This window comes from Ornithodoros turicata, chromosome 1 (assembly GCF_037126465.1).
Source record: "Ornithodoros turicata isolate Travis chromosome 1, ASM3712646v1, whole genome shotgun sequence".
Lineage (NCBI taxonomy): Eukaryota > Metazoa > Arthropoda > Arachnida > Ixodida > Argasidae > Ornithodoros > Ornithodoros turicata.
The window spans coordinates 20,162,552-20,188,225 of NC_088201.1; the positions used below are offsets into that span (position 1 = coordinate 20,162,552).

The window sequence follows — 25,674 nt, forward strand, 5'->3', positions numbered from 1 at the left end:
AGGAGTTAGATTTTATGAAGCCCTGGCGCAGTTGCGTTTTTCAGACCCGAAAGGGGTGCGAAAACTTTTTAATATAACTCTCGACGGCTTCCGTATCGGTTATAGTGCGTTGTGCTCATAATTTTTAAAAATTTGCACCTCCGAAATGCTTCCTGAAAAGCAGCACCTGTGTAGCAGTCAATTCGACAACCAATAGCGACGCGGATAATAACGCTGAAACTAAATTGAGCACATTTACTTGTATGTCGATGCCTCATGGGCACTTTTCAACACGAAAAGCCGATTCTCAAAGCCTCTTATTCCTTCCCTCCACCAATGGAAATTGCTTGATGCGTTCGGACATTGTAATCGATATGAACGCACACTCAATCAAGCGCGATTTTTTACTATAGCTTATTCCATGCAAAGTAAGGAGCAAGCTACAGCTGCACATATTCCACTGACGTTTCTTGTTCGTTGCAAATATTTCCGCTGTGCCAGAAACAGAATAACGGTAAAAAGCAACAGTGACATATGTCCGCTCTCAAGTTTCATGTTGTCCACAGCAAGTATTTAGCTTCTACCTGACTAGACGCCCATCCCAGCGAGTTACAATAACACAGTTTTACAATATCTCCCCTCTCCTGCAATAAGATAGCGGGGGAGGGGGGGTATGTTTAGTGCTGATAAAAAAAAGAGAAAGGAAGGGTTAGCCATGATGTAGGCTTGCTATGCCCACAAGCAAACACAAACAAACAAAAGGAAGATGAAGGAGCAGAGACATAGAAAATTAAGAAATACAGGAAGAGACGGCTCCTTCACTAATCGTTGTGCAGACATTCATATAGGAGGTGTCAGAGAGTGCCCAAGAGTTTAGATTTCCGAAGAAATCGTGTCAGCGCAGACATGACTTCAGCGTGCTGAGTAGGGCCAAGTAGCACCGCGAGAGAAAGGTCTCGGTAGCCTAGATGAGCGAGACGGCGCCGGAGACTGGACCGGTGACCTTCGTACCGTTGGCAGGCAAGGAGTATGTGTGTTGTGTTGCTAGCAGGATAAGTGAGAGAAGGTATTCATAAGTGGCCACCGGCTATCTAATCTAACCAAACGTTTTCCTACTGCAGGTTTAATGGCACACGGCACAGAGGACCAAACCCAAACATCAATTGCTCCCGCCTGTTGCTGGCCTCTTGTCTCCGAGGTAGTCATGGTACCTTCACGTCAAATCGCAGCCGCGTGAAGAATGAACGCAAGTTCTGCATCTGAGACAGTCCATCCCCCTGACTGCCGCTCGGGGGTCCCCCCAGAAAAGCTCCAGGAAGTGGGTACCCTTGCAACATTCTTCATCTTGGGGCTGATCAACGTTCTTGTCGTCTTCGGAAACCTTCTGGTCATGGTGGCAGTTTTCGCTACAACAAAGCTACGAACTGTCACCAACTACTTTGTCGTTTCACTGGCTGTGGCCGACCTTTCCGTCGGAATATTTGTGCTCCCATATTCCATCGGTCTCGAAGTCTTGGAAGTGTGGATCTTTGGCCATACGTGGTGCCAGATATGGTTGGCAGTTGACGTCTGGCTTTGCACGTCATCAATTCTCAACTTGTGCGCGATCAGCGTTGATCGCTATCTGGCAATCACAAGACCGGTGCGTTACCGCAGCCTTATGTCTTCTAAAAGGGCGAAACTTCTGATCGTGGCTGTGTGGGTGATTGCTTTTGTAATATGCTTCCCTCCACTTGTCGGCTGGAACGATGGATCGGAAGTCACCGTGCCTTACGCAGCCACAAACGGAACATTGCACCTGGAAAGTCGTGTCGTGACTAAACCAAGTACAGCTAATGACACTGATCTCCCCGTATGCGAATCAGCACAGTGCGTGCTTATCAATAACAAGGGATATGTCATTTACTCCGCTCTTGGTTCCTTTTACATCCCAATGCTCTTCATGCTATTTTTTAACTACCGAATCTACCGTGCAGCCATACAGACGAGCCGTGCCTTAGAGAGGGGTTTCATTTCAACAAAGTCGGGGAAGATAAAAGGAAAAGCGGAAGAACCGCGGTTAACACTTCGTGTGCACCGTGGAAACGACTCTGGGTTTCCCGTAAAACGCGGAAGTGACCACACCGGAGCCGAAACTTGTATCGACGGCATAGTAACTGGACGTCGTCGTCAAGGCGTAAAGAAATCCCACGATGAACCTTCAGCCAGCGCACGATCATCTGGCAAGAAATGTCGTGCCAGTCACCAGGATGACGAACGCGCAACACGATCAGCACCAGCGTCATTCAAATCCAAAAAGGGGAGTGTTCGGGGTAGCGGACGAAATGGGACGTCTGGAAGTAAAAGTTCTCGTTCAAGCAAACGGAGCCAACGCTGGCAGGCTAAGAGGTTCAGGTCTGAAGCCAAAGCAACCAAAACTGTAGGAACAATTGTTGGCGGCTTCATATGTTGTTGGCTGCCCTTCTTTACTGTTTATTTAGTGAGGGCATTTTGCGAACATTGTATTCCCAACCTCCTTTTCGCGGTGTTTTTCTGGCTGGGTTACTGCAACTCTGCTATCAATCCATTCATATATGCGCTCGTGAGCAAGGACTTCCGCCAAGCCTTCAAGAGAATCTTGTGCCGCTGTCGCCTCAAAGAAGGTGGCGTCTCTTCACTCATCAAACAAATTCACATGCTCACCGTTATCGATGACATCCCTCCAGAGAATGCAGAGTCTCCATAGCAGTCAGTGCCACTTACAAAGATATGGTTCGCTTGTGTCAACCCTGTTAAGATACTGTGAGAATTTGCGTTAGCTTTATTAAACAGCAATGTGTTGCAGTGAGAACAGCAGTAGAGACACATGCGGCAGCGTTTTTCCGACTGTGGCACCCTAGTGGAGTTGTGAATCCAGCGACCACCGCACCTGAGGAAGCTGAAACATAAGTCCATTGCATCCGTAAGTATACCAAATTCCTCTAAAGGTATAGTAAGTTGTAAAAACAAGGTGCTATCCTATTTATCTTACGTTTAGTATACTTCAAGTATACTCGTAAGCACAGCCAAGGCGTGATGTAGGCTACAACAGCGGCATAATACACATGTAGTTGAAACACGCAAATTTATGGGTGCTGCGCGTCGCGTTTACACACATCCCTCATACTGTGGAGAATTATGGCTGTTCAGGAAGCCGTGTTGCTCTGCCATAAAAGTCTAGGCTACTCGCGAGAGCTCCAGAATTTAATATCTCTATAAGGCTTCCGCCACAACGTATATATTTCCGCCACAGTCTCAATCTGAAATCTTCATCGCATGGTTCCGTCTTTTACTTGCGAATGTGAACGTGAATTTCTTTTCGGTTTCGTATCCCAATGGGCTCCGTGTCCTAAGGCTTCAAAGATGCATAAAGTGCACACATCTACAGCGTGTCTTGCACATGCACAAGTGCTGAGCTCCCCCCCCCCCCCCCCCCGAGTCTTAGGCTAACAGAAAACCCACAATGTTAACCCCCAACGCGCTTAATCTTTGTTTTAGCATTTCGAACGACGTAAACATAATTGGGAGTTCCACAAATCGATGTACATCGCCATGGCGGATGTCGCACTTAGTGTCGTTTGCTTGCAGTTCACACACTCATCTGAGGGAACCGACCCTAGGTTTATGGAAACCAAATGCGCAAATATACCGAAAAACCGGAATATCGGTACTCTCGCGACGAAAAGCCATAAATTATCGATGCTCAATTATCCGACCGTAGGTCGACCCTCAAATTACGATTTGTATAAAAAGAGGCAATCTTACCCAATAATATAATTTAGTCAAGAATGCAGCAAAAAAGACAGCAAAGCATCCCAGCAGAAGTGACAAGTACAGTGGACAAAGGCGAGACAAAACCAAATAAGCAAGACAGCGGCGTCCGCAACCCACTGTTGCGAGACTCGTTATGTTTTTTTGGCAATGACCGGTATTATTATTTGTTTTGTTTTTTAACTTCAACCTTTATTTCGGTTTATACGGTATGTCATAGCTATTGCGTGTGCGATACTCATTCAGAGACGCAGGTGAACGTAACAGATAGTTCTGTTTCCATTTCAATTTGGCAATTTGGAGGAACAAATAAGAAACATGATGATTGCATTACCTCTTCAGGACATATCACGGCTGCCATATGGGATCCCATTGTGACTCCATCTCCACAAGACGTACAGCTGACGCTGCGAACCTTCTGTCCAGCAGTTTCAGCCACAAGATGAACCCACTCTCCCGGAAGAAGAGATTACTAGACCACGAGGCGGTTCCTGACTGTCACTATCACTAGCTGCCTCTTAAGTGTTTAGAGAGAGATAGAATTGCTGTTTGAATGCCTCTAGAATGCCTCTTGATATTCCCTAGGCTCTCTGTACGCATGTCTGTATCATTTTTTTTAATTTTTATCGTGACATTGCGTTGAACCTGCCATATACTTTGGCGTGTAATGGCAAGTGTTGCATTTGCTTACTGGCCGTCGTCCTGTGTAATACCAATACATTTCATGTCAAATGACGAAGGTGGTAACATGTTCCACGTCTTAAATACCTATCTTTCTGTCTCAGTCGCCTGCTTTCACTCGATGAAGAAAGTTATGCCACTCAGGAATGCTATGATTGTGTTGACCCTAATCAGGCAACCGGAGGAGCCATCAATGATTTCACCCTTTTGTGGTGTATGGTATGTCTGTGCTTATGTTGTTTATTCGTTTTGTTACGCTGTTGACGCCTGTTGTGATTTCGTAATATTGTGCCTTACATGATTGCCAGTGACGTCCAACATCTGGCTGAAGAACTGATTTATTAACAACAGGGGGAACGAAATATGCGACTCTGGAACTGTCTCCGTGCCCACACGTTTAGTGCTGATCTAGATCAACATTTTCTTGTGCGCAGCCACTCATTGCCGAGTGTGCCTTGGAAAAGGTTCGTACAGCAATGCCCAGGAAAACAAAGCATTCTCCAAATTAATTGCTCACGCAGTCTCTTAAACAGCAGGGCATTACTGCTTGTCTACCGCACATCTAACCAGCGCGGGTGCGCAGATTTGGAAACTACCAGTATCGTTGGCATAAGATGACAGAATTCCCTATGACGTGTTCAGATAAAGATCATAGATAAGCATGTGACAACTGTTCAGCTCTCTGCTTTTCCGTGATCGATATTATGTCAAGGAAGCAACTACGGCAGCCCCCGTAGTGGCTGGAAGCAGGCGTTAACGTTCTGACCTACATTGTCGAAATGAGAGCCTGCAGAGAGAGGGTATGGTGAGGTTATGTTACTTCTAAGGGAGCTATGGTTGACTGGGTAGTTTCCATGTTCTGTACGCGTCCTCTAGGAGGGTTATCAAAAGCGTGACTGCCGTTACAAGGAATGGCTACAGTGCAGCATCCAGTAAGGTGCCTGGAACCAAGTCACCGTGCAGTGCAGGAGCTGTCATATGACAGTAAACCTGATGAAGTGTAACATGTAGTGTGCGAAGAGCATGTCATCCGCCTTGTGGTAGTTGTGTTTCAGAATGGCTCGCACACCAAGATATTGACATAGCCATACACCGATGGCTTCCAGCTTACCAGCCTAGGCCGCGTGCACGCTGTTGGAAACATGCGCCACCGCGACGATCTGTATGGCAAGTATTACACATGACGAATGTGAGATATCACCGCAAGTAGGAGTAACGGCATTGCCGTGCCCATACGACAATACGTGAAGCCACGTTGGCGCTACACGGTACACACTCTATGGAGGGCCTGTCTGGACACGCTTGCATGCAAACATTCTCGTTCTCCAATGCCATACTCACCTGTTAGTGCTAGTGCGACTGGCACTCCGAGTGCCCGTAGTGCCACCGAGTGCTTGCACGGTATTTTGGCCGTGACTGTCCCTTTCTCGTTTTCCTCGCGTTTGAGGAGATGCATCTTTATTAACGGCACGTTAACTACCAAGTCTTTGCCCGCCGTGATATCGCATTCTGCTTTGTGACCACATAGCAAGGTGCAGTGTAAAAGGTGATAAATGAAGTGAACGAGACAGACGAATATACACGGCATGCTGCAGTATATCGTTTGCCGCGCTGTCGTCCCCTGGTGTGCACGAAGTCTAGGTGTGCTGCGGCAAAGACCTGTTTTCATTCATCACTACATCGACTGTGCCCCGTCGAAAGACGCGACCTGGTCATCGGACAACAACAATGAGACAAAACAAAGGGCTCGCAAATTTCTTGAATACATTTGCGATATCCTGTGTTTGGTAAAACAGAGAAGCACGATACCCCTTAGAGACACAAACGTTGCACTACTCAATCTGTGGCGGTGTATTTGGGTTTTGTATGTACATTTGTTCCATTGCATCCTGAAAAACCTTGCTATAATTCCACTAGACTTACTCTGTTTCTTTTCGGCTGCATACCTCATGACCTTTCCTTCTACGCGGAATGTATTTTTCTTTCTGCCAGAGACTTCAAGGAGTTACTGTCTTGTGTCTTATGTGCGGAGATTGATGACAAAGGTTTCTAAACGTTCAAATTATGCTAAGTATGGGGTGTAGTTGTCACTGTGTATTATGTCGCTCAGTGCTTGTAGCATGCATCGTATTTGACGTTTGATGTTCCTAATGCGGGCAATTGCCATGCCCAAGCGTATCTACAAGATTTCAAGTCACCTTGTTAAGTGTTTCCAGTTGAAATACTGCGGGTTACATGGTTATACACATAACGTCAAGCGTCTCATAATTTCTATGTATCATCCGAATGTTTGTTTTTAATCTTATATCTCTTACGCGACGCATATTTTAGGTTTCCTCGAACAGTGCAAATGTGCGACATTCTCAATGTCGTTACGGACCATAGCATGACCGTACGGGAACAGTTATGTCGCCAATTGGTTACCATGATTGGCCCACCGCATGCCACGCAGTTACCCAAGGGGTACAATGTGTAGTGAAAGTGCGTAGGGGTGTATGTTCGTTTTCTCGTGAGCATCTTTGCGAAATGAACCAACGCACTAATAAGCACCCCCTACACACAGAAAAAGAACCGTTCGAAAAAGAACTCTTTTCAGTTCTTCAGCTTGTCTGTGTTTTTCACCTTTGAAAGTTTCTTCAAAGGCAGGACACCAGGAGATCAGGAAGCCTCAGCCACCCTCTTGCTCTTGAAGGAAGGAAAGGTTCACAGAAAGGGCCTTGCACCATGATGAACTCCTCGAAGAACTTTAACTTCATTCTCATATCTCACATCTAATGTTTCGCGTGTAATGGGATAGTGTACTGCTCTCCAGCTGTGAATCGCCCCATGTCATTGTCATGATTTATATGTTGTTGTTGTTGTCTCGAAGAACGGTAATTTTTCTGTGTGATATAGAACTTTCGGTTCAACTGTGCTGTTTGAGTAGGTTTCAAACCTCACGGGTCGTTTTTCTCGCATTAGGAAGACGAAAACCAGAAGTTATACCATAAGGCTTACAAAACAGAAAGGTACGGACCTGTGGTGATATATCGCGAGGCTTCACAAATAAATGGAATTTTTCCAGCTCATGGCGACGCGGTGTCGTACCATTGTGCTCTTTATGGTTCCTGAAAACAATTTGAGGTTTTGTATTTCTGCTTGCTCTCAATCACGACTCACTGTACAGTGGCCACTGAGAGGCAGTTATGTTGCCAAGAAACAGCAGTTCACTTGTTTTTGCGATAATGTACAAATGTCTCGGAGTGTTTTGTGTGTACGTATATATTTATTTCGTTTATTTATTGCGTGTTCGAGGTGTCGTCAACAACTTCTGTGATAGAACATTTCTATAAAACGTACGCCACGGCGAAAAAAAAGCTGGTCGTTTGTTCTCATAATTGCGTTTCAGTTACCGTTTGTTTCAGAAAAACGTCGCAAAACCGTGGCGTAGCTCCGTTATATTGTCTGTTATATTTCTAGGTTTCGGCTTGGGCATTTTGTTATTGCTTTTCTTTTTTTCTTAAGTGATGAGCGAGGTCAGCCAATATTGGGCTTGCGCTTAACAACTCTTAACAAAAAAATTCCACCCGGACGAAAAAATTTCACCCTGAAGAAAAAAATGCTCACACGTGCTATTAACGCGGCCGGTTCCGTTGATGTAGCATAAGAGCAAAAATCAATCTGGAAGGGAATGATTCATAGGTACCCAGGCTCAAGTGTTTTCGTCACTTATTTAAAACATTCTCACGGTATGGTCTCTCTATTTCATTTTTGTTCATTCATTTGAAACGTTTTTCCATTGCTCCGTTAACTTCTGCGGCGTAATGAAGTGACAAAATTAACTGGAGTCGCCAAAAATCTATAGTCACCTCATATTTGGTTACGTTGCATACTATAATACGCTATTTATCGCAAGAAAAATTGAGTAACTGTACCATTGCCGTGAATTGTATCCAGTGCCGTCAGTTGGGTTCGCGTCAACCCCACGTCATGGACCTCCTCCTGTTACTAGTCCACACGGAATAAATACGTTATTTACGCAAATAACAGGAAGGCGGGCGGCACCGCCCTTCCCATCGCACCACCCTGCACCGTCCTTGCGACGCTACTGATGCTGTAACGTGACAAAGTGTATTCGTCGTCGAAGCAGGAACAGATTCAGCCACTTCGGATGCAATAGCACAGCAGCACTCCTCAAATGTGAGGTTTGAATGTTAACAATTTAAAACTGGACAACAGTGTGTAAATCCTGTTGTGGTACTAATAGTGAAAATCTATCGCGATGAAAACGAAGGAAAAAAAAGAGACTAATAATAAAATGAACTCTCTCTGCTGCTATACGGTATTCTGCCATAATGTTTTTCGTATTGCCCCTTGTGACACGCGAAAAACTGCTAAGTGGTTAAAAGAAACTGATTAGTAAAATAATTTCATTAATTACCCCAGAAATAACTATGGATTTTTCGTAATACTAACAACATTCATTCATAGGGTTGACGAGCTTATCAAATTAGCCCGCATTACGGGGAGGATAAAACATTTGCGTCATGTTAGTTTTGCTTATGCGGCTCAAAATTAGTCAACCGAAGTTATACCGAAAGTCATCTTCAGACATATCCTAAAGCAGCACATTTCACGTATTTTAGCGTCTGTTATTTTGCAATCAGTGTACGTGTGCTAAATCCGACCAAATGCACAGTTAGGGTTACTGAGCTAGTTGGTATCCATAGTTTCAAGAGCACATAAAACAAATGACATGTCACTGTGGCACGTTGCACGTTGCACTAGTGCAGTAGGAGAGTACAATGACCTGATCGTTTTGTGACTGCTGTATTCTGTCACTAAATAAAGTAATGGCGCGAGATGCGAAGTGAATACAGTATTTGTTGTTGGAAGCCACGAAAGGCTCGACATTTTATTTTTAACCTAGAATCTCAGTGACTTTCGACTGTTGGTGATTAAGTCACATAACCATATTGTAAATAACCCACGTGGTCTGCATACGTATACGTAATAGCTGGTAGCGTGTGCATGTTATGAGCCAAAACAAAAGCATTGCCACTTTATTTTCAGATACGTCGTTGTGTTACCTAACCAATTCGTGCAGAAAAAAAAAAAAAACGAAAGAAACATAACCTTATGTGGGTTTTGTGAACCATATAGTGTTTGTACGGACTTCTCCCACCAACATTCTACACTTGCTCCCAGAGTTCCTGAATGCAAAAAAAGGAAATATGACAAGACGCTTATGCCATTCTATCGAACAAGGTTAGATAGCTGGTGAAGTTGTGGAACTGTGTTTCACTTTTTTGCAAATAAAGTAATGTGGATGTTAGTGGTGGATATTGACTTCGGTGATATTATAGATCGGTGACTTCGGTGATATACGCAAGTGATATTCCGTGCCGAGTTCATTTTCTGATGTATGCATGTTACTCACCAATGCTTTATGCATTTTTAAGCTACCTTGGAGGTTCTTCTCAAAGAAACCGTGTTCATGAACGCAGAGGCTTAGAGAGCTTTAGAGGTACTGTGACAATTTTTAAAAAATTCTAACTGGTAAGCCCCGTGACGCTACAGTTCGCCGGGATAAGGACAGTGAGAGCTTCCAGCATTTATCAAAGGGTCATATAGTTTCTGAGCCTCTGTAGACGTGTCATCTTTCTGAAAGCTCACATCGATGTCTTATTAAATATCCTTGAGGCCTTTGAAGCACAATACCTTTTGATACTGAACATGATCACAGGGGTCTTGTACATTAATTAGAGTGCGCACCTCGCCGTATTTTTGCTCACCAGCGGCATGTTTTGCTCTGTTAATGCTCTGTTCATTGATTGGCTCTGTTAATTTGTTAACAACTCAGCCTTCCACATCCACAATTTGGTCGAATCATCAAAATATTCACAGATGGTAATAGTGAAAGCAAACAGAGCTAAGTTCAAAACATGCCGCTGGCCAAATGTTTTTCTAGTCGGTACCGACTAGAAAAACATTTGGCACTTTCCTTTATAGAGACATGGCTGCAGCTCGTTCAGCATTGATGACATCACTGTTACTTGAGACACTATTTCCAATATTCCCTATGTGCTTCGGAATGAACTGTGTCAACATTAATGCACTCTAGAGTCGGGACTTGACCCCATCACCTTCCCAACGCAAGCGACTACATAGAACAATACAGTTATCTCCTTCTGTGTTGATAACCAGGGGGCGACTTCGCCTTTCCGTAGACGCCTAAATCCCTGCACGGTTTCATAGACAGATGTATACGCCCCACATTGAACAAACCATACACAAGACATATTCTGATTCTCGAGTGGCTCTCAACGTCGTATACGGTGAGGTTCCGTTCTTAAGATACTCCAGAACTCGCGGCCTATAGTCTGGTTCCTCCAGGAATCTGGACTCGCCCAAAGACTATGAGATATAGTGTTTCGTTTTGTTCACGGGACCATTGACCAAGCCTGGCAGTAACCGTCATCATCTCTTCATCTCATCTCATCTCGGCTAAAGCATATAAGTGAGGCCAACAACGGCAAGCTCATCTCGTCACCACATTCTTACAGTGTAGCCTTGCTCTAGTAAACAGACCCATAGCTCACGTTAGAAGTACGGACCATGACCCAGGTTGCTCGTTTCGCAGTGTGTGTTTACCTTGGAAAGATCGCTGCTCATCAAGATACGACCAGGTTATCAGCGAGTATTTAAGATGTGGTGCAACAGGTTGCCATGTGAGGGCGAAATAATTGGTCACGATAACAGATTCCCAGAGGATTCCACCAGGAAAGGTAATATCCCAAGCAGCACAATGTACTGAAAGTCGAGGACAATAGGGGTGGACGGGTAGGTGGAAGGCCTTGTACAGGCTCGTGAAGCTAAAGAGCGCTGATAAGACATGTACCGACCACCCCTATTGCACTCGACTTTCAGTGCATTGTGCTGCTTGGGATTTTCCCCATCATTCTGAACGTCTCCCATCTGTCTGACGAAGCAAAGCAATATCCCAGTCCTAGCTGCAATGTATTATGTGGGCGGCTGCGGACGCAAGGCTTCAGTTGAAACGTGCTCGTGGCAAGGTTGCTTTGGCTTCGTTTGGTGGGAGAAAAAGGTAAGGTTGTTTCCTGCAGTGTCGGTTTGTTTATTACACAGGCTCTTTCACAGAGGGAAGAACACGAGAATATGTCGCCGTTACACAATATATAGGCTTCCAAACAGAGAAAGGGAGAGCTAAATTTATTACCTGTACCTGACCTGTTTACAGGTTTATTTGAGTATTACAGGTTTAACTGATTTATTTACCTGTATCCGAGGAGGTGCAGCCTCGTGCACGAAAGTTTGTGCCACAATAAATCTACGATCGGCTTCAGTGCTTTTTGTTTTGCGTTCTTCAGGTTTCCAAACACAGGTTTCCAGAAACATGGGAACACAGACAGGTTTCTAAACAGATAAAGAGGGATCTAAATTTATTTAGCTCCCCCTTTCTCCGTTTGGAAACCTATATCTTCTGTAACGGCGGGATGAACTATTTGTACCTGAGGAAGTGCAGCCTCGTGTACGAAAACTTCTACCACTATCCGAGCCTCGTTATATTCCATCCAAGTACCCGGCATTATTGTTAATTCAATCTTAGGCTGAAAAATGATTGGCGAAATGAGAATGATAAATTGTGGCTTTATGTCGCGAGACAACTATGATCACGAGAGAGGCCACAGTACGTGGACCCATGTCATCATCATTTCTCCATTTATTGCTGCTCACCTGAGGGTTCTTGAACGTGCACCGAAATCTCAGTGCACGGCACACTGTGCTTCACGTCCCTCGCGGAAGACAGCGTGCCAAAGCAACTTGTACAGTACTGGACAAAAGTTTACGGAACTCGCTCCGGCGCATTCCTTCCTCAGAGTGAGACGCTAGCAGCGAATGTGGGCCGTACGGACTTACAGACAGGTGCCTATAGGCAACCCAGTCACCAGTTCGTAAGTCCGTACGGTACCATTCGCTGCCAGCCGTGTCACTCTAAGGAAGGAATTCGCCGGAGCGTGTTCCGTGATTTCTTGTCAAGCACCGTATCCGTTAATGCTAATTAAACGCATAAATATCTACTGAATAGAATTGATTTTGGGAAAGCGTTGAAATATTCTCACATCCCGTGCGCAAGAGATGTACTGGCAAATTGATTCGAAATCTTTATTCTTGTATATCTTGCATATGGGAATACTGCGGTTTCGCTATACGTCTCTTCATTGACCTTTGCAATATTGATTTGACGATACAAGGTCGTTTCTACGCCGTGGGCTGACATATGAGGAAACGAGTTGAGAGTCAGCAGTTCGTTTGTGCACTTCCTCGTCCGTGTCCCTGGCTGCGTTCCGTTTATCATTATGTATATGAGGAAACCACGCTATTTAGACCCAAGACAAATGGGTTGTTATTGTTGGAGACTTTTCAAAGTTGCCGCTCCATACGAGCTTGTCTCGTGTGTTCTCCTACACATACAAATCATTTTCATCAATGCCGGCTATAATACGCATAAGTTGCGATATATCAAAATCCGCATTGCAAAGGCCGCGTACCCACATGCGGAGAATCTGCGCGGAAACGCGAATGCGGCGCGGTGAACTCTTGCCGCTGGGCGGGAAAAGCCTTCTCCGCTTTCCGCTTCTTGGGGATCGCGCAGTGCACGATTTTCAGCGGCATCCGCACATGCTCGGCTAATCAGGAAGTAAACGGAAGTTGCATGCATTCTTGTTTTCTTCCGACATCCCGCACGGAGAGCATTGTCGGCGTCGTTGACTGGGGTATGTCCCAGTGATGCTCACGTTTTTCAACCGACGAATTTACGAAGGAAATAAAATGTCATTGCTGATTATAGAGCGTTGCATTAAAATAAACTTGCTTTTTGCTTTTTGGGCCGACACTGGAGTAAAATTTGGGAGTACAGGTAAGTAAAGTGTAAGATATTGACTAGTGTCAAGAAGTTGAAAGCTGTTCGCAAGAAAAGAACGCGCTATCGCCGCAGCGAGTGAACCCAAAGCCTGCGTTTCTTGCGCCTGCGATGTTGATTTCGCAAAAGCTAGATGTAAGAACGGAAACGTTCACTACAAACAATAGCTCGACTTCGCTGTCGTTCGCCATCTTGTCGAACACGGTCACAGAAGTTCTCGCTGTGGAGAGCCGCGGGCAGAGGCAGTATAGCTGGGGCGGCATGCAAACGCGCGGCAAACGGCAGGCGGTTGTGCGCATCTCTACGCGGCCCAGCGTCCCACATGCGGGAAAACGCGCGGTAACGCGTTTGCGGAGAGGAAAATTCTCGCCGCGGTGCGCGAGAAACCGCCTCCGCGTTCCGCTTTTCCTCGACCGCGCAATGCACGATTTTTCGCGGTATGCCGCGCATCTTCGTCCAATCAGGTGGTCAACGGAGACTGCGTCACCCTCTTGTTTTCTTCCGGTCGCCCACGGAGTCTGCAGCACGTTGACAGCGTCGTTAGCGTCGATATCTTCAGAGCCGCGGAAACCGCACGCTGTAGCGGCTGCAGGGCGGCGAGCACTCTTTCTTGCCGCCCAGCGGCAGCCTGCAGGCGGTTTCCGCACATGTGTACCGCATGTGGGTAAGTGCAGGCCTTCCTTGCAGGCCTTGCAAGTGCCTTGCTGAAAATGCCTTTTCCTGTAGAGAAACTACGATTTTGATAGATTTGAAGGGCGCTGATATGATAACGATTTTGAGATGTCAATAGCGCCAACCATTTCAAGTGGATTATATTGGTTGAGCTCTGGAGTTGGATTTGACAGCTTCCACCGTGGTATCATAAAACTCTAATATAGTGGAGATATACCCAGCATTTTTATCTGGACAACAACAACCTTATTTTGGCTTTGGAGAGTGGGAAGGTTCATCGCCACAGGCGATACTCTTCCCCATTGCTGGTGGGAATGTGGGGAATAAAATAACGAGCCCCTTCACAATAACGATGGAAGTCCGATGGTGTGCAGAAACGTCAGAAGAGCTTCGAGCGCTGAGCATTGCTGGGCTGGATTAGGCCAGGGACCAAGCAATTTCGATAGGGAGAAGGATAAACCTTCTATCTGGATAAACCTGAGTGATCTCGTAAAAAGCGTCACGAAAAAGAAAAAAAGAAGAGAAAAAACGTACCACAAAAGCGACATCGCTGCGGTTTCTAGCCGGTTGCTTCGTATGAGCCTCATAAAATTTTGTACAGAGAATGGAAATGACCCTGCATCCCGCATGTTTGACCGCCATTGATATCCTTCTGTTATTGCGAATGGTCTGGGCTTGGGTTAAACATAACACTGAGATTGTGACTCCACAAGCGTGGAGCCAGCTACTCGGGTTTACTTGGGTTAGTGTGTAGGCAACGGCGCTTTATGCAGCATCCACAGAATCTCTGGTGCCCCGACGGTCCCACGGATCGGATTGTATTGTTCCTCTCATGGCACGCGCTGCACACATCCTTTGCAGAAGTATACTGCACGGGAAGACGGTATTCATCATACTTTTGTGGGGTATCGCACGTAGGACTTCGGGCCTCACTCTGAGGATCATCAACCAATTAAATTACAGCGAGCAGTGGGGTAGAGTATCGCAATGTCTGATTGGTACATACACGCAGATGTTGCGTACTTATGTAAATTTTCACGCTGCAAAATGTAATGGCACGACCACATCTGATTTCTGTTTCAGTGTGATGTAACCTCTAGTGGTGTGCATGTGGTAGTGTCTCTGGGCCTGCTTCCACTGTGCGGTAACATTTAAAGAATACTAGGAATGTTTTCTTGTCTCAAATTGTGTGCACCATATACCACAGAACGGCAAGTATCGTCTTTATCAAGCTCGCTTTCTAATCTGTTCTTTACAAAATCCGTTTTGTATCCAGAGCATCTACCAATGTACCCACTGTAAGCTTGGAGAGATGTACCTGTACTCTGCTTACTCATCTAAAATAAAGAACAATGACAAACAAAAGATACGCAGCAATAAACGCAACACAGATGCATGGACAGCAGAAGCGAAAGCATGCGCGCACGGTGACCCTTTAGTGTGGTCGTAGAAGGTATAGGTTTAATCAAGAACCCCTTCGGTGGAGCTGTAGGGTGTATTCAAATAAATAAATAAGAATAGTACTGACCCCCCCCCCCCCAAAAAAAAAGGGGAGGGGAAGCAGGGCTTGGTACTATACTGTCAGATTTCGATAATCGTGGAATAGTATACGTTCCATAGTTTAGGTGTTAGAAAGTGGGTGATATTGTTTATTGTTTGGACATTGTTGTGATTGGGACAATATTTCTAAGTAGGACCAAGCTCCAGTTGGATTAGTAGAATCTCGCAATGAGAAGTCCCTAAACTGTCAATGAAAAGTATCAATGGTGACTATCATTAAGCTTTGTTTGTTTGTTTGTAACGAAAAAAAAAGAAGAGGAGAAATTGAACTCGTCTCCCGACTTGTTCTGCTACTCCTAACATAAATTTTCACCCCCCACCCCCCACTCCCCAAAAATGTATCTGCATATATAGTGCACCAAAATGATGACACTAATCAACAAGGCGAACCTATTAGTTTCTGCCTATAAATTGTATGGTACTGAGTAATGCAGGCTGTCTGCTCTGAAAGATCTTGATGTCTTCGTTGATCAACGCCTCCTAATACTAATCATGTGGACTATGTTCTAAACAAAGCTTGCCGTATTCCTGGCCTCACCTGTAGGACCACAGAGGTCTTGAGCGACCCTATTAGTCTACACGCGCTTTTTAGAACACGTTTATTGCCAATGATTGAGTTCGAATCTGTCGCATGAAACTGTATTGGAAAGACCAATGTCAGGCGATTAGATGCCGTTGTCAGGAGATCTGTAAAGATTCCTTCGCGGAAATTTCCTTCTGAAAGTATATTTATGGTGATGTAGAATGGTGGGAAGCAAACTCACCATATAGTATATTCTCCCTGTCTTCGTCGTTTTTGACTCATCGCAGAATCAGCTGTGATTACGTCTTCTTGCGCAAATGTGTTCACAACATTTTGGGTGCGATATCTGTAATTAGCTTGCTGAATTTTTATGCACCGACTCGCGTCATCCGAAATATGTTCCTGTTTTATGGGGACGATGATACTGCAGCTCGTCAGTCATACACGCGACGTATCCATATGTGTTTCAGCTGTATCCTGCAACCCACCTGACACCTATTTCATTCACCTTGTCGTCATTTTAGACACGAGGTACTTCGTTACCTGGTGACTTTGGTGCACCGCTGTATACTCATGGCAGTTTGCAGGCATCATAGTATTATGGTGACAGCTAGAAGTGCGAAATTTCAATAGTTAATAAAGCTATAAGTCATGTAGCGTGTGGGACTACTGCCAAGGTTATGACCTTCGAGACTCGAAATGTAGTGTGGACACTGGCACTCACAGCAACCCAGTGATATCGATGCTGCGTCGTATCATTCAATCAAGAATTGCGTCGCGGACGGACTGCCTGCCCCAAGCAGTGGCGGATCCAAGGGGGGAAGGGGGCGATTGGGCGATCGCCCCCCCCAAAAAAAAACATCATTGCCATATACATTGGATTACCCTCTCTCCCATCCCCCACTACGCACTCCGACACACAACCCCCCCCCCCTCCCCCAAACCGAGGGTCTGGATCCGCCCCTGTTTGTTTGTTTGCTTGGATTTATTTATATCGTGCCTACCAATGGCTGACAACAGCCTGCTGGGCAGTGCACTATAAACATATAATATACACTTGAATTCATAGGAAAAGAAGAACGAACGACCAGCTGAAATAGCAGCTATATGTCATTATAACATATCAATAATCATATATATCATCTATATAGGATTAAACAAAATAACAATCGGGAAATAATCAGACAAAATCAGTTACAAAGTAGACGATGGGCAGAACATTTGAATTAATGAAGATTCATGGAAATATCAATGTCGAGATGGTTAAAGCCATTAAAGAGAAACTGCATACAAAGCGTAGGGATCATTTCCTCATTAACTGGTGTGTAGAATAATACGAGTTTTCTACTAGGACGAATAGTACAATAAAAATGTAGCGTAGATAATAGTTGAGAGCAGTTAATACGGCCATTGACCAGCTTATACAAGAACAACAGATCGTTCATAAGACGTCTCCTGCTCAACATAGGCAAACCTAAATAGTCCAAAAGTCTAGGATAGGAATGATAGAATCGTCTTCCGATATACCTATCATAAAATACTCAAATAAACCTTTTTTGAATTCTCTCGATATCAGACGACCTCGTCGATGATACATGGTTCCAAACGATAGAGGCAATTTCGGCCTTAGACCTAACAAGGGCAAGGTAAAGTTGCATAAAGCAAGCTGAATTTTTAAATTCACGCGTAACTCTAGATATCAAACCGAGCAGTTGCAGACAAATACGAACAAGCGAGCAGACATGATCAATGAATGACAAAGAAAAATCAAATGTAACACCCAGGTCACGGACCGTTAAATGCCTTTCTAATGTGATACTATCAATAGAGTAGCTATGAGAGATGATCTCTCTTTTACGACTGAAGAACACGATTTTGTTTTTTAAGAGGTTCAAGACAAGGTCATTCTGTTTACACCAAGTACTGATCGCTTGAATATCACCTTGCAATAAATAACAATCCCGGTAAGTCCGAATCTCTCGAAAAATCTTGATATCATCGGCAAATTGTAAAATGTTAGTGTTTCACGTATGATGGCAAGTCGTTGACAAATATTAGGATGAGAAGAGGGCCAAGGTTGGAACCTTGAGGCACTCCTGAGGTGGAAGAGTACCATGAGGACATAACATTTTGTATTCTGACACAATTAAGGCGACCATGTGGGTAGCTTTGAAACCAGGAAAGGTAACTGTTGCAGAGGCCATATAAGGATAACTTCTGGGCTAATAGTGTTATATTAACTAAATCAAAGGCTTTAGACAGATCAAAGTAAACAGTGTCAACTTGAGACCGGTTAATGGCGTGTCTCCCGACGATGTCCATAAACACACACACAAGTTAGTATCAACAGATCTGCCTTGTAAGAATCCATGCTGTGTGTCATCCTAAAACAGTGTACCTAAAATATGTGTACATCCTAAAACAGGTAACCGATAACAATTAGTGTATTACTCAAGATAAAGCGCCGTGTTTCTACTGACCTGTAAAAAATATCGCTGACACGCCAACGCGGAAGCTTTTGTCAATGATGTGCGACGTTGTAAAAATTTGCAGCATGCACATTTGTCTACGTAAATTGGGATAAATTAAAAATTGTTCGTTCATATATACATTGTCAATACACGATATTGGGTCACTTTCTTGACCTGTTGGGAAATCGTTGGGGCTTTGCAATTAACTCTACAAAGCACAAACTGAAAGTGCATATTTTATTTCGAAATTGTTCAAAATCAGTAGAGTAGTTATCGTAACAAAGCTTGAGCTCTACGAAATTACGTGAACCCGCGTACACACGAGGCTTAGCTGGGGCACGTACAATATTTGTGCACAAAGAGCTGTACAAAGTGTCAATTTTATAAAATCTCGAACATATAATACGTCCTCCAACGCGTAACTTAGAGTGTTTCTTTTTATATATTTTACTAAAAAACCCTGTAACAACCCTGGGTAACCCAGTAGAACACTTGATAACGTGAAAGTTCGCACCAATGTTAGACGCGATGCGGTGTAGAATTTCCGACTGTGACCAACCAAGTGATTTCATTCCATCTCACTCGCCCTACCAGTTTGCATGCACTTTCTTCCCCTACTCCCCACTTTCAGTGGACATTCCAAATGAGCCGCGGGAACAGAGGCCGCGGGTTTCGACTTCGAGAAATACGCGCTAGTGGCGACCCACGGGAGGGTAATGTGGCATTAAGCAAAAACGGTGTGAGTGAGTCGCTGTGAGATGGCGCTCCTGTGTCTGCACTTCGGAGTTTAGGTTCAGTGTTCGATAATGTTTGGATAGGTGGACCGGGTAGGTTTGGATAGGTGGACCGGACGGTTAGGTAGGGGCTCGCAATCTTCAACTTTCACTTAGTGTTCGTTATCGTTCTATTTAAAGTTGGCGCGCTCCAAAGCCGATGTGGTAGGCTCGTGCACGAGCTCGTGGCGAATCACGGGCCGAAGTGATGCATTTAACGCGCGTTATGGGCATGGCCGTTCCCAGGATTGTTTCCGGGGGGTGGGGGGCAAAGCGTGCAACCCCCCCCCCCTCCCCCACGCCTCTTTTCCTGGAGACGGTCGCTGCGGATTGTGCAGGTGCTCAGAGGTTCAAAGTATGACATCCGAGAATAATACTGACGGCGGTGCTAAAGGGGAAGCCCTGGCAGGTTGGTTGGACAGTATAAAGTAGGAATGAAGAGAGTTTGAATTTACGGGCTCGAAAGTGTAAACGGGCGTTTTCTTTTCGCTGTTTACAAGGCTTCTGACGGCAGTGACGGAGGGGGGGCTTCAGATGTGCCCTGCCCCTGCGTAAACTCTCCTCGCGGCGGCTCTGATGACGGCCTATGACTAAAGAGCGCACAATTTTCACAAGCGACCTCAGAACTCCAGGGGTGGGTCACGCCCCTCCCCTTACCCCCCTCTCGGTACACCCATGGCTATGGGATAACGAAAAGTTGAAGATCGGGCCCCTGTGCACATTGGAAGCCCAGGCAGATCTCGGTAATGGAAACGACTTCCAGGGAAATTCTCTGCTGTGAATAGCGCACATTTCACTGACAGCAACATTTTTAGCGGTGTTTTATTAATTTAATAATAATAATAATTCGTGGCTTTACGTCGCGTGAAAACTGTACTCGTAATTTGTAGCGAAAAGGTATCATTTCTTTTTACTGACGCTTCCGAAAATTTTTGAGGGACTAATTTCACTCGGAAGCTCTAAACTTTGGATGGAAAAGCAGCCGGACGCGTTGGGGCCAAGTGGGCTCGCAATGAACCAGAGATGAGGAAGTCACCCGACGGATGGACTCATTACAAATGAAGTTGCTGCGTAAAAAATGTAACTAAGCAACAAACGAGTTTTATTTGGAAAAGTAACGGGTGTTCTTCAATTAAATTGCTACGTAATGTATACTCTTAAGTTCTTGACCTCTGTACAATTTGTTCAGACCTTGATGTAACAACGGCGAAGTACAAGACGTTTTATATTTCTTTTGGCATATCGAAACTATAGAAGTATTCAATATGATGAAATTTGAGGGGCTCCCTTCCTGCGCTGATAAATTTCTTCAACGGACCACAAGGTAGGCATCAGAATTTTAAGTTGGGTGAATCGTCACCCTGTGCTCATATTTCGTAGAACTGCGCCAAGTGTGACATTTTATCTAGCTTCACGGTGCCCTACGCCACTAGAGATACACTGCTCGCCGCTATGACGAACGCTCTGTCACCTGGATCTCCGAACACACGGTCAAAACTGGATTCATAGCGTTCACCCAAGTATAACCCAAGCAATAGCGAGGGAGTATAGAGTTGGCTGAGGAAGAGAGAGGAGGTGGCGTGCACATGCAACCGTCGCGCACATGGCTGTCGTCTCATGAGGGAGGGAGAAAGACGGCGCAGCTCACGTTCTTTGTGGACAAGAACTGAACAAAAGTAACTTGTTTCTTGCCCAAGTTACTTTAAGAAGGTTACTTAGAAAAGGAACGAGTGCCTCGAGTTACTGGAACTCGTAAGTAACGAGTTAAGTTAAAAGTTACCTAAACGAGTAACTTAGTTGCGGTTACGAGTTATACCTCCAACACTGCAGTGAACATTACCCAACTTGTAAAATGTTCGACTATTGTAAGAGGTCTCGCTGTTGAATAGATCATGTCTACAGTCGTGGCACTACACTAATAAAAGCCATTAGGTCTACCTTAGTAAATTTTGCCACCGAAACGGATGAAATGATTTGTCAGAAAATCAGAAACTTGACGAGTTTCGTCAAAACCTTGGGAGTTAATCCCTCGTTTGGGTACTTCCGAAAACTTTACGATTCTCGCAGACCAACCTTATCAACGAAGGAGTCTGTTGTTGAGCTCGATTACTTGCGGATCTAAATGTAGCGATATGTATAACAATTACCACAACAGCGAAAATTTTATTGCGAATAATTGCCGATACGAGAAATAACCTACTTGAGTTGCGATTAGTTCCACCTTTCCTGTGTTTTTCCTGGAAATGACCTCGTTCCTTCGGTCATCTTATTTATCAATCCGTAGCTCGTTAGCACGGTAGTTCTACGATTGAACCCTAGCAAGTTTCTCTGGAGCTAATCGCCACGGATTGAGCCACGATTTGTGCGACTTTATTCTCCCAGCAGTTCCCCTTCACCGAGTAAGCGCCCATGGTTGCAGGAAACGAGGGGAGTGAGACTGTCCCCGGTTTATCGTTCCGTTCACAGATGTGATACATTTCTCATTGGATTACCACGACTCTCAGGAGTGAGCTCCGCAGTCGCAGTGAGGTTTCGTTCAGCCTCTCCACACAGCCTTCCTCCGTGGCTAGGCTACTATTTGCGGGTCATACGGTGCTCTAGGAGTTCCTAGGATACACAAAGCTCCCCTTACGCCTCTATGGTACGTCAATAACTCCCGTGGCGCAACAAAGTAATAGAAGCTTGTGTGCGATATCAATAGGGGAGATGGCTCAACAATGAAAAAATGCAGTCGGCACGTGGTCACGTCACGGACGTTGTTGACCTGAGTGAGTGACTGAATGTCTTCTGCCCATGCGGAGCGTACGCTTAAAATGCAATTGTCTCCAGCCATAACAATAGGATCAAAGGGAGCAGTAGCGCGCTCACACGGTAGTGCGCGACAACAAAGGACGGTACCTGAGATAGAGAGAGAGAGAGACAACACACAGAAAGAGAGGTACCGTTCTTTTGTTATGATAGGATCAGTTATAGATAGTAATAGGACTCGTTCATCCACGTGTCTAATTCATTTTTCATAACCAGTCGAGTGATAAAATCGATAATAAGAGAGAGTAATAAACTACATTCACTCTGGTCTCGTAGAACGCAACTAAGAGATATGCGATTATACTAGAGGTACCGCGACCGCAGCTGGGGCTCTCGTGGTTACCATGACAACAGGCCACGCGTGTCATAACATGAATTATTGCGAAGATGAATTTTATACGATGATCTATGAAACATTTGGGAAACTTGAGCAATCTTCAGTCTTGTGGCTTCTCGTTTGGTACACGGGTCTAACTCAGCTTTTTAATTATGCGCAGAAATCATATGATCCATCTATTTTCCTTTATTTTTCCAAACGTGACTACATACATTCGAAGGTTATTGGTAAATATTTTAAGCACATTCCATCGGGTGTATTTTATGACACGGTCTTTGAATGCAACAGATACAACGCAAGTGGCAGCCGATGATATTATATCAATTATATAATCTTAATATTTTTGGTAAATATAAATGCGGAAATATTTTGGCACTTTGCATATAATCACTGTCGCAGACACTGGTACGTCCCAGCATCAAGATAGTTTTCATTGTGTGCATTGGTTGGCCATGAGCGTGCTAGACGGTGACGCTCAGCCTATATAGGCCCACCAGCAGTATACTTCGTCGTCAGCATGGTTAATATACTTATCTTGTATTGGCTATGATACTCGTACAGTAACGATTTCCAATCAACATGTAGTAGAGAGTTTTAGTTGACCGTACGCTATCGCCTTTGCGTACGTAAGGGATAGCGTTGGTTGTTCTGCGCATGCCCATAACAGAAAGTGAGCTTCGCTCATTGCGCAGAACCACGAACGCTATCTCTTAAGTACGCAATGGCGATAGCGTACGATGAACTAACACTCTCTAGTATCTCGGAATGCACACGGTATACCGCACTTTTTTAGTCTCTCAGTAATCCGAAAACTTCTACGGAACAGCGATATAAGCGGTATACCGTTATTTCCCTTTCGATTTCACGTTATGTCTCTCTCTCTCTCTCTCTCTCTCAAGTAAGTGTATTGAGAGTTTTGAGGCAGACAGGGCGGGTCTCGCGAAACGTCCTGGTATTTTTTTTTTCTTTCTAGAAAATGATTTCTTTAACAGGACATTGTGTTATTGAAAGCTACGTATCTGGGCCTCGTCATAAGGACATGACGTCAGTGCACAAGTGCCGGATGTTTTGATCAGTTAACATTCGAGTGTCAATGCTTTTGCTACCGCCCATCCGGATCCTGTCCTGATAGTGGTCCCCGTTTGCATTTCTTGTTGCCATATGCTATATGAGGCCCGCGTGTGGGTAAGGTGAGAGGTATACAGGCGGAAGCAGAATTCGAGGTTAAAGGGAATGAAATAATAAAGAGGAACATCGTTTCGGTTAGGGGTCTTCATTTTCACCTTTTTTATTTTATTTCTTGAGGCGTCTCCGTTGGTTGCTGTGAAGAGACAATTGAATCCTCCCTTTCTCCCTTTCTTTCCCTTTCTATTTCCTTTCCTGACAACAGAGGTGGGCCTGAAGTATAAAAATGATGTTTTTCTTCTTCTCATTAATCCATACTAGGGGGAAAGTAACGATTAGCTCTGCGTAAATGACATCGAAATGGCAGATCGAAACAATAGAATTTCGCTCAGGACCAGTGGAAAGAACAACATCTAACTATTGAGTCTAAACCGTTCATCCATTTTCAGATGAACGTATAAGGGTAACACCGCAGTACAGAAACCATGTGGTATGTTATAGGCGTTTTTTTTTCTTCTTTCTTTGTTTGTTTTTCTCACCTGCTGGCATTCAAATTTGAAAGTCAACTAGCTGACTCAAGTTGCTAAGCTTCCACAAAATGATTTCTGGTACCAATTACATACAAAGATGGCGGTACTCCAACAGCACCGATTGGCGACTTTGGCATATCCACACGGACAAGAAAAGGTTCGGCGGCAGGGCCGACTGGATAAGAGCATATCCGCTGGTTGGTGTATGGTAGCCAAGGTCATGCTGAAGACTAGGAGGTGGTGGTTCGAATCTACCACCGGCTTTGCTGTCTGAGTTTCTCCCTGGGTTCTCCGGGCCCAGAATGCATACTGGCTCTCCTGTCCCCCACTGCTCTCCCCATCTGTCCACGTCTGTACGCCGTTTATAGCTACAGTTGATTTGTGGCGCTAACGCGAATTAAAAACTTACAGCAGAAATCGCTGAGCAGATTGTCATTGAAATGCGATATCATTTAAAAGCTCATCGCTGGCACTCTTCGACGATGGACTGTAGAGGCATGTGAAGACTCAAGTAGCTGACGTACCTGGCCACCACTAGCTTGTCTATGCTCCTGACGAAGACACAATCTATAACACTTTCCGTACGGGTTGTGGTAATTTATCGTCACTGACTAGAGTGGAAGGTTTCCTTCATAAAGTCCGCGAACCAGTTGTTCTGAGGCTTCTTAATGTCTATATTGAAGTCTCCCATGACAATCATGGGCATGTTGTGTCACTTCAAATTTTCTACGAAGGTGTTTCTTGCAGAGTAACTGAAAAGTTTGTCAAGAAGGAACTTCTTGATCTTGCCTTTAGGGAATCCCGGCGTAGTGTATACAGCACGATGGGGGTGGGTGTTATCCATATATAGTCCACTTGTACACGCATAAGCGGGTTAACTTCGCCAATCATACTGGCGGTTACCGTGGTACGTACAGAGAGCATATCCCAATGAAGGCTTCTGATGGATGATTGTGTTTTTTCTGTGGTGGGTAGTTCGCGGCTACTCTATTCCATGATCCAGAGGGACTGCACAACGCTCACTCTCCTGTACCACCACCACATTTCCCCTTTTCTTTTCCCCCTTCCCTCTACTCCCTTGCCTGGCTGCGCCGAGCCACCACTCACGAGCAGGCTTACCGCACCTCCCTCAAACACCATTCCCCCGTCTCTACGACGCATACGTCACCAACTTCGTCTGCAGCGGCTAGGGCGTGTTCTACCTTATTGTCTACTTTGAGCGTGACTGGTTTGGTTGCTAAGAAAGGTAGTTTCGTCATTTTTCGAGTAGGTGGTATTTCGTAGTAGGTAGTATTTCGTTTCTCATCACAAGCCTTCCAATGTCCCGGTAGGTTGGTCCAGGTTTCCGAGAGGGCGAGGACGTAGCAGTTGGCAAGTACCGGGTCAGTCGCTATGTCGGTAACATGTGCATTGGGGTTCTGCATGTTAGGGCCTCCATGTTTGTCATTCTCCTTGGCCAGCTTCAACATCTTTTCGGAAATCTCTAGACCAGTAGGTAGTTGT

At 44.9% G+C, this 25,674-nt stretch overlaps 1 protein-coding gene across 1 annotated transcript in view; it reads left to right on the forward strand.

The window, feature by feature from the left end:
• The window catches only part of LOC135377598 (probable G-protein coupled receptor No9), a 344,006-nt gene extending 334,249 nt beyond the window's left edge, over window positions 1–9,757 (forward strand). Inside the window, exons 4-5 of the mRNA XM_064610132.1 lie at window positions 1,101–2,920; window positions 4,111–9,757. Coding sequence (XP_064466202.1) covers window positions 1,220–2,704 — 1,485 coding nt within the window. The 5' untranslated portion in view covers window positions 1,101–1,219 and the 3' untranslated portion in view covers window positions 2,705–2,920; window positions 4,111–9,757. The remainder of the gene's footprint in view (window positions 1–1,100; window positions 2,921–4,110) is intronic.
• Window positions 9,758–25,674: the final 15,917 nt, after the last annotated feature.